Raw genomic sequence first — 18,130 nt, 5'->3', positions numbered from 1 at the left:
CTTCCTACGTCGGATGTAGAAAACGTCATTAATCAGAAGTTCTACGTGATTTGATCTGTATCTGTCAGTGTTGTTTAATTCTCCTCCATGTAAGTATGTGGTTCCTTAACTCCGAGTACGTCGTGTACGTCCGGCTGCTGTGTAACAGCTGTTGCCTTCATCAGTCTGGTTTCAGTGATGGTGATTTTTAGCTACACGGTATTTTTTGAAAAAGGTTCATCTCTTTTCTTGATTTACGCAGCAGATGGAGAGAAACAGAAACCAGTATCAATCCATCATGACTACATGCTGCTTTTTCTCCATCAGGAGGATGTTTCCTGCCATGCGAGTAAAGATAGCCGGTCTGGACCCCCACCAGCAGTATTACATCGCCATGGACATCGTGCCCGTGGACAACAAGAGATACAGGTACCTCATAGATGGGAGTGAATGGCAGTTATTTTTTATTTACATTCCTTCCAAATGCAGAAACGTATCCCACAGTTCCTCGACCAAACTGCTGAAAATGCTTCTTTTGGGTTTCGGTGGGAAGTTTAATATCCCATTATGGTCTAAACTGCTGAGAAAACACTTAGGAATTGTATTTTGTGCAGGATTGCACACATAGAGCAGTGTTTGGCTACTCCGGTCTGCAGAGATGTTAATGAATGCACAGCTGTACATTATATGCACACACACGGTCGAGCTGCATGAGCGAATGCATGAGCGAGCCCCCGTTTCTTCCACCGCTGATACAGCTGGACGACACCACCGTATTTTCCTGGACGATTCTCAAATGTCAGGCCGAGCAAAAATATTTTGACCCGGTTGGATTTTTCTCATCTTCCTGCCATTTCTGGTGCTAGCGTCTTACGTAATTGGAGTTGGACTGAAGAAAAGATATTTTCACATTTCTAATAACTGCAATGAGAGTTGCCCCTCTCTTCTTCTTGGCAACCGAGAGAAAGTAGTCACTCCCCATCATTTGCATCAGTGGAGTGGTGCTGAAAGTGATTAAAGGGCGCATGTGCTGGAGGAAGGCTTGTGATGGATCTCTCTGGATATGTAATAAGACTGATATCCTGGCCCACAGTACTCGTCCCAGAAGTCTGAGCCAGAGGGAGGAGATTGAAATGTATTCATCATCCCACTAGCCGAGAGGCAGAGCCAGAAGCTGCAAATAGGATAGCTCCCAACACTGAGACGGAAATGGGAAAAAGTGAGGACGAGATGGAAAGAAAATGTTGTGATGCTGCACGTATAGCTGCTGCTCCGGACTGGATGTTTTGGGTTATGGTTATGGCTCAGTAGTGGATTCAGGTATTATGAGAGAAATGAGGAAGTGAGATATGTGAAGGTTACGTGCGTATCCAGTGGGTTGTAAAAGCTGATGCAGATACAGACTCCAACTGTGTGTGATGAAGAGATAATCAATAATAATAACCCACAACTGCATCATCACTTTGACCAGAAAAGGGCAGCTGGAAGATGTGCTGATATTTGCCACCTAATCAGTTTATCATTGATTTGCCTACTTTTGTCATTCAAAATAAACATTTTAGAGATTTCTATTTAAACCTTTTTGGGATGTTTAAGGGTTGGGATGAGCAGTGAGTCTTTTATTTGTGTGCCTAAATATCCCCATTTATTTGTGGGTTTTCTGAGAGGAACTTTGTGTTGAATCCTGAGAAACATTTTGAAATGATTGAAGAGGGTTTTGGTCTGAATTAATTTGATGCTCAGGAAGGAGTTTCTCACCTCATTGAGTTTCAACAGTAATCTGATTATTACTATGAATTATAGTGAGGAAAAGATTCACTTTGTAGACATGTGAGACATAGAAATACTGCAGCGTAAGAGCACTGATAAAATGGCTAAAATGGAAAAAGTGGCTTTCATCCCAGCCCCTCACTAAGAAGAGTATTCAATACCATTGAAGGTTTTATGTATAAAGCTGAAGATTTGTTCAGCGAGGGTAAACTATTGAGTAGATTCATAAGGCTTATGAGACTGAAAAGAAGAGAAGAAAAAAAAGAGAAGAAACTTTCTTGGACTTCATCATCTTCACACACGTCATAAAATCATTGGCATATTCAGTTCAGACCCTGACCTAGCACCTCGCTTTAACGGTCTGCTTGTTTTTGTCAATAAACGGGGAAAACTTCAAAGACCTACTGGTCCATGCCGACTCCACACATTATAAGGCCATGAAACCTACGCAACAGAGGCTGCTGACCCCCAACGGCAAATAACACTCACATAACCCACACCAACAAGGTATTATTCAAGAGGTATTGCCTCCACACATGATGCAAGTCTTTATATGCTTATATTCTGGGCCATATATTTATATTGAGCCATAATGTGATGATGATTCTGGATTGATACACTTTTGTAGTGTGACCTGATTGGTCAACGTGGATCTACCAAATTTACCAAACCAAAATTCAAATTATGCTTGCTTATTGTGTTGTAGAGGAACTTGATGAAGGTTCTATGAACTGAAATGTTCTCACGAAATATTTCTTAATGCAAGTGAAGAGGTCAGTGTGAGGGAGTTTTTGTTCCATATTGTCGACCACGCGTTTTCCCTACGCACCTGTCGACGATGATGCTGATTGATTGATGATTCAAATTGATGGTTGCAATTAACCTCATTTAGCAGAGGTGTGAAGGGCAAGGCAATGAACTGGAGTCTACTTTCATCTGATTGACTTAAATTCACCATTTGCCAAAGTCTGAACAGCCCAATCACCGGACACAAATGTTGGCGTTGTCCGTCTCTTCAAACCACTGATACGATGATTGTTGTTGCATTCAGTCAGAGAAAGTGACGTAGTATAGTGAGCGACTGATAATAATAAGTGAGAAGGTCCAAAGGGCAGGTGGAAGGTTTGGTCAAACAAACACAGGACTTTCACCCAGGAGGCCGATGTTAGTATTCTGTGTGAATACTGACATGTAAAAGTTTGTGTTACGTAATGTTCCATAAGAAAGTCATCTGACCATGATGTTTTTTCTAAACAACCAAGTAGTTTTGTTTCCCAACCAATCGTTTCATAACGTTAACCACGTGGCATTCTGGTTTCTTAAAGGGAGCCTGATATGAAACGTATTTATGAAAGGTATTGTGGGTTCAGAATCGTCAACATTCAACATATTTTTTCAGGCGACTGGGTTGGTCTCGGTTGTCCATTGATGTGCACAGTATGTAATACTATACTGTCCGTGCTGCGTCTTGAAGCACACCATTCTCTTTTCTTCTTGATGTTGTTGACAGGAGGGCGCCACCATATACAGAACTCTACTGGAGTATGGTCGAGGTTTAGTCCCTATACCTGTCTGTGGCACTCAGCCTGAAGTCAATGGTTCCTACTGAGGATGTGAAGCTTTTTTTTAAAAAGCTTGCAAATATATATTCTTTCATTTTTAAAAATGGTAATCAAAGTCATCAACAGCTGGGCACTGTATTTTTTTTAACAAACATCATTCAAACAGCAATAGATGGAACATTTGTTGGGGACTATTTTCAGTGGCGGAATAAAACCAATTTGATGCTCTGTTGAGTAATTTAGACACCATGAAAGCATATTTACAGTTTAAAACTACAAATACAGTGCTCATGTTTATCACAATGAAGGAACATTTAGCTTCTTGATGATTTACATTGTTTTTGGACAACAATGGAGCTCGATGACACAGAGGAAGTTTTGGGCAGATTTTTTGACAATAACAAAAATATAGATTATCACCAGACTTATCTATTAAATTAAAATGTTCATTTCATGTATGCAGAAAAGTTTCATTGTACAACCAACATTTAAAATACAGAATTAAAACCTGCAATGAAGCTCCATAACACCTGACCTATCAAACCCTAAAAAATAATATATAACCTAAGAATCCTTACAAAAGTTCACTTTATGAGACTTATGGAGACATGTCTTCACACACAGATGTGTTACAGCTCCAGTTGAGTGTGTGTGTGTGTGTGTGTGTGTGTGTGTGTGTGTGTGTGTGTGTGTGTGTGTGTGTGTGTGTGTGTACTCAGTAGTGCATCAGTGTTTTGAAGGCTTTGCAGCTGGTGAGCACATTTTAAAGCAGAAAGTTCAATGACATAAAACATATTCTGAGGGGCTGAATTTTGTTTTCGTTCATTGTTATGCAATCCTGAATATTTGATTAAGGGCTGAGCATGCCACAGATATGTCCCCTCTCTCTTTGCAAAGCAGATCCCTGTCATCTTAGAAGGAAACAGAGAAAGAGCTCTTCCTCCTCGTGTCAAGTCAGATTTATCTCTGACCGAATAAAACTTGTTCGTCTGCATAAAAACGAACGATGCAAAAAAGTGACTGACAGTGACTTTTCTGCGATGTGTGCATTTGAGTTCAAGGCTCCCGCATTTTATATCGTTGTTTATAATGTTTTCTACCAGAGTGTAGCAGTCGTTCTGCTCTGGTGCCTCTCCCTGCTCACCCCACCGGCACTCTTTTTCATTTTGCACACAAACACAACGCTGTTCTTGCTTTTTGCATGTCATTTCTATGCAACGCAGTCTGTATTAATAACGTCTGTGATGTGTTTTCAAAGTTACGTGACGTCTGCGATATTTTTGAAGTGACCTTTGCGACGCGTTTTTGAAGTGATGTTAGTGACGTTAGTAACAAATAAAACCGCTTTGTCTGCATAAAAACAAAAGATGAACACAGACAAAGTGACTTCTGCCATGTGTGCAAATGAGTTTGAGCCTCCTGCGTTTCATATCATTGTTTATTCATGTAGAGTTTTCCAGCAGAGCCTAGTAGGCGTTCTGCCGGTTGAATCGACACATCATGGAGGACTTTTAGAGGCCAGAATATCTTGTTAAATTAAATAGGATTTTCTTCCTGGCTGGGGAATTTACCACAGTCCTTTGCAAACTGAGCTGGGAGCTGTCACTGGTGTGTCTCACAGGCTTGGGGAGTTTGGGGTCTGGAAATACGTCTTTATTGGAATCGACTTGCTTTACTTGGGCTCCCTGCCCCTCTTCAGGAACGTCTCATTGGTACCGAGCTCATTAAAGCTCCATATATTACTGCTCTTTTATGTGGACAGTCGTTCGGTTTGCTCGGGGCTCAAGCCGCTGAGCGTTTGGGCTGTCTGGCTCCTCAAACATACCTCATTCCTTCGACTGTGTGTGAGAGCATGTCAGAGTTCTGCTTCTACACACACACACACACACACACACACACACACACACACACACACACACACACACACGTTATAAAACACACAAACAAATCTACAACTATTTAAAATGATGTTGTGTCCTAATATAATTCAAAAGTTCAACATTGTGTGTATTAGTGATGATTGTGACCTGTTGTTTTAAGTCACGTTAGTGATGTGTCCTTGAAGTTACGTGAGTGAGGTTTGTGATGAGTTGTTGAAGTTATGTGAGTGACGTTACCCTGGTGACGTAACCTAAATTCTATCTGAGGATACACACACATCGAGTAAATTGGGATTTATGTTGCTATATTTTTGAGGACATTATCATTAAATTCATAAATGCGCATGCACACACACACACACACACACACACACACACACACACACACACTCGTACAAACCTGTTGATCTTCTCTTATAAACTCAGAATGCACACACCAGTCAGCCCTGAATGGTAATGTAATAGCAATATTTACTCAGTCAGTACAGTAACCCAATATACAGCCTGGGTTTGGCAAGTGTGTGTGTATGATGAGCTGAGAATGCACACACACTCACTCACACCCAGATTGACAACCTGTTTTTGTGTGTGTGTGTGTGTGTGTGTGTGTGTGTGTGTGTGTGTGTGTGTGTGTGTGTGTGTGTGTGTGTGTGTGTGTGTGTGTGTGTGTGTGTGTTTCCCAGTGGGTGTAATTGTGTGTATGTGGAAGAAAGAAAGAGAAAATTAGAGTGCATTGCATTTTGTGGTTTTGTCAGCTGTGTGGTTTGGCTGAGAAGGGAAAGGACCCCCCCCCCCCCCATCTGTCCAGTAAGAGTGTCACATAAAGTCCAGTCTTTATTGATCGTGCCGGTGCCAGATGGCAGATTTATGAAAGATGAAAGCGGGGGGACTAATCAGATTTCCAGTCCTGTTTGGGGCTAAAGTTTCCTCGTTCCTTAACACTTTCCCTGCTACGCCGAGCGTAACCCTAAACAGCACTCCAAACAGGAAATTACAGAAACGCCTGGTGTATAAGCGTGTGTGTGTGTGTGTGTGTGTGTGTGTTAAGGTCAAAAGTCAGAGCTTTGTGTGGAGGTGTGTGCTTGCTTCGAGAAGGTAAAAACAAACATGTCACAATTTAACAGTAAGACATTTTCATATCAATAAATGCCTTTTAATTTAATTTAATTTTTATTTTTTTTTTATATTTTAACTACACTTTAATTACTTATCCGAAACAAGGTTAATATGTTTTAAAAAATGTGAACATTTCCTTGGTAAGATTTTAAATATGATGAAGCCTTTGAAAAGAAAGAGTGAAAAAGAACTAATGTGGAGTTATTTATTACTATTAGAAAGTGTTTCGTGTCATGATACGGATGTAATACCCAAACATCAGTCCCTGTACCTCACTTAAATGTTGCTTGTTAGATTTTGCGTGTGTTTACGTGCGGAAGCTGTCGTATGCTGCACAGACTGTAAAAACCCCCGAGGCAAATTTGTGATATTGGGCTTTGATAAAACTGACTTGACGTAGCTAGCCAGTTCCTATAACTGAACACTTGGCGTGTGGTCGCTTCTTCCTGACACACAGGAAGTGTGTGTTTCTCATTTCCAGGTTGTTTTGAAATAAACTCAGCATGAGCAGCAGCAGCCTCCATGTCTTATTGAATTAATAAAAGGAATAAGGCATCCCTTAGTAAAAGCCATGCCATCACCTGGGAAACGTAGAAACACCACGGCCACTGTGTCACAAAGCTTTTACTTTACCTGCACAATTATAATGGGACAATTAAGACTTAAACCATGGAGGTCTGGGGAAAATATTGTAAAACAGAGAAAAGGAGAAACACTGTGTATGAGGTTGTTAACAAAGGCCCTTTGCAGAGGCAACCTACAATTTAATTCAACATAATCAGTTGGGTTTTAACTAGTCCAACATTCAATTAATTCCAAGAGTTTGTTTTATTGTTTCTGTGGCAACAAAGCACATCAAGAGTACACAAATGTGAGTGAAGAGGTCGATAGGTGGGTGAGTCCCTATGAAAACAGCAAATCCTACAATGTATTTCTGTGTTGCATTTTAATAGATGCATTCCATCTGCAAGTATGTGGATGTTTATGTACATGAGAAATGACTTTACTAGATTAGAAAAATGCATTGCATCTCTTCAAACTCTGCAAGGCAGACTGTTAACTCTCTTTTATATGATATGCTCATTTTTACGTGCGAGTGCATTTTTGTTTTTACACGTGATGTATTTCGGTTCTGACTAGTGGAGAACGGCATTTTGCTTCTCTATTGGAGGAATTTATAGAAGTGACAATAAACGGATTATTCTGTAACGATGCAGTATCATGTACTCGTACATGTACATCACTTTACAGCAACATGTCGTTAATAAGCCACTTAGCTGCAATAGTATTAATGAATGCAACATAATATTGCATAAAGTAAGCAAGAGGTTTGGTCGAGAGAGAACACATCTGGAAATTCAGCTCCCTCAGGTGGGAATTAAGTGACGAATGAATGAAGGCCATTAATTGATTAGGGTGAGTTGACTCAGGAAATGAATTGATTCATGGGGCATTTTTTGAAATAAAATAAAACAGTTTTTACTCTTTTTTTTTAATTTGGTCAAATGGGGTTTAAAGTCATCAAATTTGTGACTCATGGAACCTGAGTTTACACTTCTGGTTTGAGCATGTAGTAGTACTTCAGCACTCCTTTCATCTGGTGGAATTATGTGTGTATAGAGTGTACTTTGAATCAAACTGGACTCGAAGAGCCTGATTGAATGATGATTTTTTTTGGGAGGGTTGAGGCCGAAGTAAATCCATGTTTTAAAATGTTCAGTCAAACTAACTGTTAGAAACATACTGTCCACAGTCACATAGCGCTGACTTTACCTCCAGTATGAGGATGTGTTTGCATACATCCCCAAAAATGCCCTGGATGCTTTTTAATATGTATGCTGAGGCTGAGTGTGTATGTTTAGTTTGTGTTTGAATAATATATATACAAAAACATATATGTATATATAGTGTGTGTAGCAGGGTGGTTCAGGCCGTCGAGGCAATAACTAAAGAACCAAATGAGGGTTTTGTCCATGTTTCAGGAGTGAGTGATGACTTTGGCAGAGACGCTGCAGATAAAACACTTTCGACTGAGCGCAGGGCCAGAACTAAAGGCAAACAGCTGTGCTTCACACTCGCTCGCCTCCACTTATTCTCAACCTAACTCTGCCGCTCAGTGTTCCTCTATCTTACTTGTATCTTTCTACCCGTTGACTTTATCTCCTTATTTTCTCTTTCTTTCTCCCTCTTCTTTTTCTTTTCTTGTTTCCTTCCTTTCTTCTATGTATTCCCTCCTTCCCTTTCTTTTCCTTTTGTCTTTAATTTCATTTTATTTTTCAAACAATGTTGGCTGGTGGTTTGGGGGCTTCAGAGGGAGATTAAAAGTCCATTTCTTTCTTCTCTCTCCCTGCTGTTTAATGGGTGGGAGTCCCGAGTCGACGCCCCAAACTCATACACAACATCATCAAATATTATGGCTTTGCCTAATTGAAACTATGCAGCTGAGTGTGTGACTGCATATGGAATATTTTATGTTGCTCTACAATAGAAATTTCAAGCACAATGTAGAAACAACACATGAGTCCTTAAAGCCGGTGTTGTGGCAACGTGGCTGATTGTTTGGAGTTTGTTTTGCCAGCAGAGTGAAAGAATCTGAGGCGTCCGGCCTTGTTGAAATACTAACAGCCTCTATAATAATCCGCTCAGCCCTGAAGCGACCTCACAGTTTCAAATGAGTTTTCTAAACAGGGAAGTGATGAGAGAATATTAGTCCTGCTGATTGTTCTGAATAAAAACATGGTTAGAATAAGAAATCCAAGTGATATATGCAGATATTTATCGATGGTGTTTTGCACTTTGCAACTTTTCAAATTAAATATGAAGAAGATGGTTGATCCTGCTGCAATCTTATGATATGTACAACTCAAACTCATTGTCTATAGACTCAAGTAGGCAGGTTTCCAGAATGAAATACATGTTTTTAATATTTAAATATATTTTACCTCAAAATAAACTCAAACAATTTCCATAGAGTTTTGTAAATCTTTTCGTATTTGAATAGGTTTTGTTTTGTATTTGAATAGGTATGAAAAAATAACATTCTAAATAATTATTTATTTATTTATTTATACAGCTGACAGTCCTCTAAATGTGTAACTGTACAGAACAAAATGAACAATGTTAAAACAAAATTGCTTGTTTATATACATATCTGAAAATAATTTATTTATAGTCTGTAAACTTTCAGCGTTCAGGTCACAAATACTAAACATCGACTTTTTCTGTTGACGTCTTCACAATGGCTGAATTCTGGTCATGTTGGTGCTTCAGCTGATAAATTCCCCGGTTTGTCTTCCAGGTACGTGTACCACAGCTCCAAGTGGATGGTTGCGGGAAATGCCGACTCCCCAGTCCCCCCGCGGGCCTACATCCACCCGGACTCTCTGGCCTCGGGAGACACCTGGATGAGGCAGGTGGTCAGTTTCGACAAGCTCAAACTCACCAACAACGAGCTGGACGACCAGGGACACGTAAGGCACTCTTCATCGGCACACCTTCATCTCCTCACACAAACAACATTTACTCACGTTACAAAAGATGATCATCGTGGACCCAAATGTTAACACATAAATAGCAAAACACAACTAATGAAAACTAAATCTTTCTGTTTGACTTTATATCCTTTTTAGCGCTTACATGTCCTCGGCATGTCTGCTTGATTCTGATATTTCCCACATGTCCTAAAGGCACCATAAGACAAAGGGAAACATTCAACTGCAGTTTAATATTTCATCTGTTTAAATGGTGATTGTGGAGTTTTATTCAGCTTGCAAATCACTTCAATTGAAGACATTTTCAAAAGTTTGTTGCATCATGGGCCGACAGACGAATCAAATCTATTTTTACGTATTTTAGAAGAAATGTCTGACTACGCATTGGATCCTGTAACAAAGATGATCTCTATTTCAGCCGAAAGGCTTTTGGTTTAAATGTTCAAGCTGTGATTTATTACTTTCATTTTTGTGCCTTATACTTCATGTGCCTCCACAGTGCTGCGAGACTGAATGCACTGTTGGAGCTGTGAAGCAGGTTTTTCTTCTTTTTTTCCCTTTGGATTGAAATGTTTTTGATGCGTTTGCTTGAAAGGAAAGTTGACATGGTACTTCACGGACTTCATGCTTTCATGAGTCACAGAGCCGTGAGACTGATTTTCTGCAATACATGACAGTCTGTTCTCCCACACTTTCCTTTTGAAGATGGTCCACCCTGGCTGAATATTATTAGGTTTGAGGATTAGCGTGGAGAGATATTAGAGGTCTGGGACTTGAACCCCTGCCCGTGTTTTTAATATATAATATTCATTTCCTTCCAGGCCCTGTAGAGCATTTAGTAACAAAACGGTTTCGTTAAAGGCACTTAATGATTGAATTTGATTTGTAGTACGCTCCAGCAGCCACACCACGGAGCTAAATTTTAACCACAATGTGCCTGATTTACTGCCTCGCCTGCAGTCACTAACGGAGGTGGTGAGCTAAAGTAAGTCTCTTATTGGTTCTTGGCTGCTTCTTAGTGTGTAATGTGGGTTTCGTAGGTGAAATATTTAACTCTAATGCAATAAGTTAGACCACAATATGTTTGATTTACTGATGTCCTTATATATAATCAGCAAGCTAAAGCGAATCCCTTATTTGCAATTTTCTATAGTTAGAAATAGCTTTCATGGGAAAGAAACAACATAAGGTGGAACACTGTATTATATCTGGATTATTAACTTTACTTGGCCACTTATATTTGACCCTACAATGAAAGCTAAGAAAATACTCAGCTAAATATTAAAATAAATGATGTAAAAAAAAAAAAACTAGACACTAATGGTTATGTGTGCATCCCTTGCAGTAAAACTCTGTGTAAAGTGAATGCATGGGTTGCGTTTGCATTTGCAAGCTAAAGACGAAGTTATTATTGACAGGAGGATTGAACACATTGGAGGGACAAACACAAATGTGTATCGGACGTTAATTAATCACGTGGGAAGTAACACGAATCCAAATGGACAATAAAGTTGTCTGTCAACCCGCTCTCACTCATCAAATACCGACGTCGGGTCTAACTTGGCCTAACGACAAAACCCATCAGCGTCTGTATGAGAAGCCTGGTGTAGTATAAAGAGTGAGAAAGTCCATACAGGCCAGGTGAAACAGGCGGATGGATGGGTCCAACAAACACAGGACATTCACCCAGGAGGCTCATGGCCGTGTGAAACCAAGTCAACGTTGACTTATTTCACCGTCGTGTTGCGATGTAAAAGCCTGACGTAGATACAGATCTGTAAAATACTCCTGTGAAGATTTGGTATCAAAACTATTCATACCGGCAGCAATACAAGTTGCAACACTTTCTCAATAAAACAGTTGAATCGATTCACACAGGCAGAGCACTACCAAGACTATTGATCCAGAGCAATGCCTTATACAGTCAGAATTAACTGTTGTATAGCCTAACTATTGTAACTTATTTGATTGAGTTTCCTTTTAGTGAAATACCTGAGTGGATTTGAGTTCCCTCTTTTAAACAGTACGCAGTGGATATGTCTCGGGCTTTTATTGTGAAAGATGCAGAAGGAGTGGATTTGGTCTGCACTGCTTTAATCAAGGCTGAAAGCAGTAATAAAGTTTGCAGTCTTGTTTCAATGTGTTTCCCCCTAGTGGACAGAAGTTGTTTTCTGTAGCTTCAGACAAATAACAATAACACATTTGTACTATTTCTTTTGCTCACTGACTGCTGCTACACTGGATTTAAACTATGAGGTAATGCCGTGTTGATAATGAGAACACATTGTGCTGCACTTAAGTGTCACTAAATATTTCATCTCAAATGGCCGTTACAAAAAAATAACACTAAACTCGTGCATAGTATGTAATTTAAAGACCATAAAAATCTGTAAAATGGCAACCTTGAGTGAAATTGAACCTCATAAATCAAAGCTCCCTTTATGTGATCCTTTCCAGGAAATGTGTAGTTACTCAGGGCATCAGTTTCACTCAGTCTTTTGTGGAAATTAAAGCAGATTGAATTAATAACAAACCCAGCTCTGTTTTGAACGTCAAAACAGTGGAAGATGGCGCAATGTCATGACTGTGGAGCTCTTTAAGGCTTCGATACCTGCAGATACTATTGAAAAGAGTATGAGACGCTGCTAAAAATCAATTTCCTCTCAGGGCTCGCCATCAGCGTGGAGATGCCGGATGATTAGAAAAGCGGCGGAGTGGTGTTTCCAGCACTTTTTGACAAGATATCCATGTCCGGTTTAGAGCAGGCTGCCTGGTTCCTGCTCTGTCACAGCTCTGCTCATGATCTGTAGTGACAAATGTAATAACATATGGATTGTTAGTGGTCCAGGACTCACATACAGGCTGAGGGGAGGTCGTTTCTCCTCTCCTGCTGCTCACTTTCAGGGCTTTTGTTTCTCTGGAGTGTTCAGGAAATGAATGTTGGCGCTTCCTGTGTGGGAAAGCTCGCCACTTCTCGCTCATCCCTCTGACTTTGTGGTGTCATGAAATGTCTGCCTCATCAGAAACAGACGGCGTACATGTCGTGAATCATCAGATGTCACAACAGAAGCCCAGTCTGTGAGGAAAAACAATATTTATCACGTCTACCACTGATCAACAGCCTGACACCAGCTTGTGATGTTGTGATCAGGTTTGTAGGTTTAACTGCATTTGTACGACATAAAATACTTTGTAAAAAAACCCAGACAACACTGGATAATGTAGATGATATTATCATATGCGTATTATGATGGTTATATATATACTTTTATATTTAAATATCACTGTTATTGTCAACACCAGTATATCACAACACCTCTACGTAGGAGCACACCTCAGTAGAAATAAAAAGTATTTCTATTTACTACTTTATAATTCCACTCCAACAATCCAGAAGGAAATATATCAAATGATCAAAATATGATGAATCGTCAATTTCTTAATTTTATTTCATGATTAAAAGGTCAGCGCTTCTCTCTCAGCAAGGCAGTAAAATCTTCAAAGAGCATTTAAATAATACTAAAGCTGAATGGGAAAACGTATTAATATTCATGCCCTCTTTATATTAAATAAATGGTCCATATTTATTTAAAAAAAAGTAAAATGTGAAAGTCTTTGTCTTCAGGACGCCTCGTTAGCTGCGGGACTCGTTAGCTGCGGGCTTCGTCCTGGTGGGTTCAGATCCGCCTCAGGCCGTCACTCTCGCCTGTCGCCTATTTCCTGTCAGTCCTCGCTGCTGGTCTGTGGGAAAACCCAATAAAACGCTGAAGCAGGCCGGACCAAAACATCTCTTTCTGTTTCATAGTTGCTTTGTTGTTAATGAGCCGTTGCATTGTAATGTGTCAATGCTGTCGTGTGAGATCGTTCAAAACTCTGCAGAAGGATTTCCTTTGAACATATCTCTGTTTCTCTACATTACAGCAGGGTTTTATACAGCATGTTGTAGCTCTACTTACATACCGTACACAGTCAGTACACAGTCAGTACACAGTCAGTACACAGTCAGTACTACATTCAGTACTACATTCACTATTAGTCGGTCTACGGTGATCTGAAGAGAGAGTCCTCATTGTTCTTGGCTGTAACAGGGCATCACTTCATATCATCAACACTCATTTATTGATTTATTGCTGTGATCGCTGATAGTGTTTTAACACTGTTTGAAAAGCAATTCAAGCCACATTGTTGAGCAAATTCTGCTTGAAACTCAAAATCTGACTTGATTTGACTTTGTGGAGACACATCTGTTCCATTGAGAATATGTTGTTGTCTGAATGTCATCCCAGTGTTCAGATGAAAGGATGTCATTATACCAAAACATCACTTATTCTCCCTAATTGTGTTTAAGCGTGAAGACTGATGTCTTCTGGCTGCCCTCTCAGCCGTTTCTGTGTGTTTCTGTGTGTGTTTCTGTGTGTGTTTCTGTGTGTGTTTCTGTGTGTGTTTCTGTGTGTGTGTTTCTGAATGTTTCTGTGTGTGTTTCTGTGTGTTTCTGTTTGTTTATGTGTGTGTTTCTGTGTGTGTTTCTGTGTGTGTTTCTGTGTGTGTTTCTGTTTGTTTCTGTGTTTCTGTGTGTGTTTCTGTGTGTGTGTTTCTGAATGTTTCTATGTGTTTCTGTGTGTTTCTGTTTGTTTCTGTGTGTGTTTCTGTGTGTGTGTTTCTCAATGTTTCTATATGTGTTTCTGTGTGTGTTTCTGTTTGTTTCTGTTTGTGTTTCTGTGTGTGTTTCTGTGTGTGTGTTTCTGAATGTTTCTATGTGTGTTTCTGTGTGTGTTTCTGTGTGTGTGTTTCTGTGTGTGTTTCTGTTTGTTTCTGTTTGTGTTTCTGTGTGTGTTTCTGTGTGTGTGTTTCTGAATGTTTCTATATGTGTTTCTGTTTGTTTCTGTTTGTGTTTCTGTGTGTGTTTCTGTGTGTGTGTTTCTGTGTTTCTGTGTGTGTTTCTGTTTGTTTCTGTTTGTGTTTCTGTGTGTGTTTCTGTGTGTGTGTTTCTGAATGTTTCTATGTGTGTTTCTGTGTGTGTTTCTGAATGTTTCTATGTGTGTTTCTGTGTGTGTTTCTGTTTGTTTCTGTTTGTGTTTCTGTGTGTGTGTTTCTGAATGTTTCTATGTGTGTTTCTGTGTGTGTTTCTGTGTGGGTTTCTGTGTGTGTTTCTGTGTGTGTCTATGTGTTTCTGTGTTTCTGCGTGTGTTTCTCAGTGTTTCCGTGTTTCTCAGTGTTTCTCTGTGTTTCTCTGTTTCTGTGTTTTTGTGTGTTTCTGAGTGTTTCTGTGTGTGGTTCTCTGTGTGTGTTTCTGAGTGTTAGTGTGTTTCTGTGTGTTTCTGTATGTGATTCTGCGTGTTTCTATGTGTGTCTTTCTGTGTGTGGTTCTCTGTGTGTGTTTTTGAGTGTTTGTGTGTTTCTGCGTGTGTTTCTGTGTGTGTTTCTGTGTGTATTTCTGTGTCTTTCTGTGCTGAACAGACAATAAAACTTTGTATACTATATCCATCCCCTGACTTGGTGGAAAGGACATAAAGAGACCAACAAATATATTTTACTTCTGATACTTAACTTATGTAGTTTTTTTATTTTTTAAATGCTGTTTTACCAATTAAATAACAGCAGCGGGAAAACAAACCACAACATTTGAAAGTATTTCTTTCCTTTCTTGTAAAACGGCAGCCTGGCGACATCCATTTCATTGGGAAAACCCAATTTTGCACAACATCTACTGAGCACCAGGGGAAAACACACCACAGCACCGCCCATGCAGTTTGATTGGCAGGTGATCGCTGGGCAGATGGAGACAAAAACGCTGAAAATTTGAGGATTGTAGAATATAAGCATGCATCTCTGTGTATGTATGCAGCAGCCGAGTCATAGTTTGTGTAAGGTGAGTGTGTGATTTGAGGTCTGGAAAATGAAATGTAGTGTTCTGTTCCCCCATAGCTCTGGTTTGAAATGACCCCCTCTGTTGCAGCAAAGTTGGGGGAGTTTGGCTCTGGGTCGGTTTTCTCTGTCAGATTAATCAAGAGCAGACCGAGGCCCTGAGGCGAGGCTGAGGCCAACGGCGTCTGACGCCTCTGCTCCGCTGTGAAATAATCCTCGAGCGCCAGCGAGTGCCATCGCAGTATGAACTCGTTTTAGGCTTAAAGTCACATGGGCCTGATAGAGAAGCAGTCCAGCTAATGGATGTTACAAATTACTTATATATATTATGTAAGTCATTACACTCACGTCACACAAGGGTCTTCTGTCACCAAATTCACTTCCTGACCTTAACCTCTAATCTGGTGAATCCTCTCGTAAACCCAAACAGACATTTCACTTTTTCATCCATAACTTCTCACTGACCCATTAAGGAAATATTACAATCTATGCTTTCTCTGGCTATTATTATGTATTACAAGCAAGATTAAGAATTTTGATTTTGACTGCAGTAACTAGCTACAAATCCAAAGTAATATAAGATAGTGAGGACTGACAACATTTTCCCAATTTGGATCAATTGTGCTTATTCCAACACTATAGTAAGGTCCTTGTTACTGATTATTAATATTATTATTTATTAATTTGACTATATACATGTTTATCATATTAATTCCAATAGTTTTAAAGACATGTTTATTGTTAGATCATAAGATGCTTATACACACTTGCTAACAGTTAACATTGCTTAAATATTTTAAAAGCCTAAATAGATTCTTATAAATGTTAATAACCTTATTCTTTATACTTACCTATGATACAATTGTTAAACCTTTACCTACTTTGTTTACTAATTCATTACTATTAAAACCTAATTTATTATGCACTTAGCACATAGCAGTTAACTACAATAAGAAAACAATTATTAACCCTATTAAGGCATTGTTCTCACTTTAAATCTGGTATAGCTGCAAAACGTTAACTGTTACTATGTGCATTGTAAACTGCTAATAAATGCATAACAACGTATGTATTAAAATTACAACAAAAGCTTAGTATAAAAAAGTATAGAGTAGGCAAGTTAGTTAAACTTAATAACTGTGTCTCTAATGCTGTACTAAACAATTTCAAGAAACTCAAAGCTTCTATTAAAGCTTTTAACCAGTCTATAAACAGTTGCTTATAGATGTCCTATAATGTAATAAAAAATGTGTTTTTTTTACACTATATCATTATTAACACATCCTTATCCTAATAAGGCCGTACTACTTCATGTTAAATAGGTAATAAGGCCCTTATAAGTCCTTAATAACGCTTATCAGAAGGAACACATTACAGCCTATAAAGCATTACAGATTTTGTATAACAATACTGACTCCACTTCACCTTCTTTTCTGTCACATGTTCAGATCATCCTCCACTCCATGCACAAGTACCAGCCTCGTGTTCACGTCATCAGGAAGGATTTCAGCAGTGAACTGTCTCAAAACAAGCCCGTGCCCAGCGGGGAGGGAGTCAAGACCTTCAGCTTCCCTGAAACCGTCTTCACCACCGTCACTGCCTACCAGAACCAACAGGTATTATTATTATTATTGATTTTCTTTTTCTTCTCACAAGAAAACCACATTTATCATTAGCCACACACATTTGTAAAGCTTGCAAACTTTTCCCCTGGAAAAAAAATGTTAAATTAGAAGACTGCTTCACCACAGCTTTCTGTGTGGACTCATCATATTCAGAAACAATGCCAATGTTAAATATGTATTATCTCAAATTTGTGTTCTTGATATCCCTATTCTAATTCATTATTATTAAATGTTCTAAAATGCAACCTCTTCTACTTTAACTCCTAAAACTAGCCATTAAGTAATAAGCAGTACAAAATGCTAATAACGTTTCCTTCTGATGGGTTAGAGGGAAAAAAACTCACAGCTTGCCCATTTTAGAATTACCACGATTTATAGAAAAAATAAAATTCTCCTTTCCACATTCTTCTCTTCTGCAGATCACCAGACTAAAGATCGACCGCAACCCGTTCGCCAAAGGATTCAGGGACTCTGGCAGAAACAGGTTCGTCATCATCACAGCGTCTTTTTACCGACTGAGCAGTGGCACAATACAGCCCATCATAGCGTTTTTAATCTGCTGCACACAAATCTATACTTATATCTTTTTTTGTGTGCAGCAGATTAAAGTGAACTTTAATAGAAAATAATGGTCTGAAGATAGCACCAACACCATATGTTGCTCCGTATAAAAATAGCTGCTCTGGCTGTTTGATCTGCAGCAGTCACACCTGACCTTTGTGTATTTCCACCATCTTATTCATCCCGTAAAATGTGCTCCAAATAAAAAATAAAATATAAAATAAAAAAAACAACACTATTCATGCATGGGAATATAGGAATAAGTGTCAGATTTAACCACA

General features: G+C 39.2%; 1 protein-coding gene across 1 annotated transcript in view; it reads left to right on the top strand.

The window, feature by feature from the left end:
* tbx15 (T-box transcription factor 15) overlaps positions 1-18,130 on the top strand; it is a 36,691-nt gene that overhangs the window by 9,114 nt on the left and 9,447 nt on the right. The window contains exons 3-6 of the mRNA XM_084022820.1: positions 307-408; positions 9,606-9,777; positions 17,112-17,279; positions 17,708-17,772. Of these exons, the coding sequence (XP_083878946.1) occupies positions 307-408; positions 9,606-9,777; positions 17,112-17,279; positions 17,708-17,772 (507 nt within the window). The remainder of the gene's footprint in view (positions 1-306; positions 409-9,605; positions 9,778-17,111; positions 17,280-17,707; positions 17,773-18,130) is intronic.

Source organism: Eutrigla gurnardus (genome assembly GCF_963514095.1).
Source record: "Eutrigla gurnardus genome assembly, chromosome: 12".
Taxonomy (NCBI): Eukaryota; Metazoa; Chordata; class Actinopteri; order Perciformes; family Triglidae; genus Eutrigla; species Eutrigla gurnardus.
Note: the sequence above shows the minus strand (reverse complement) of the source record. Positions and strands in the feature narration are given on the sequence as shown.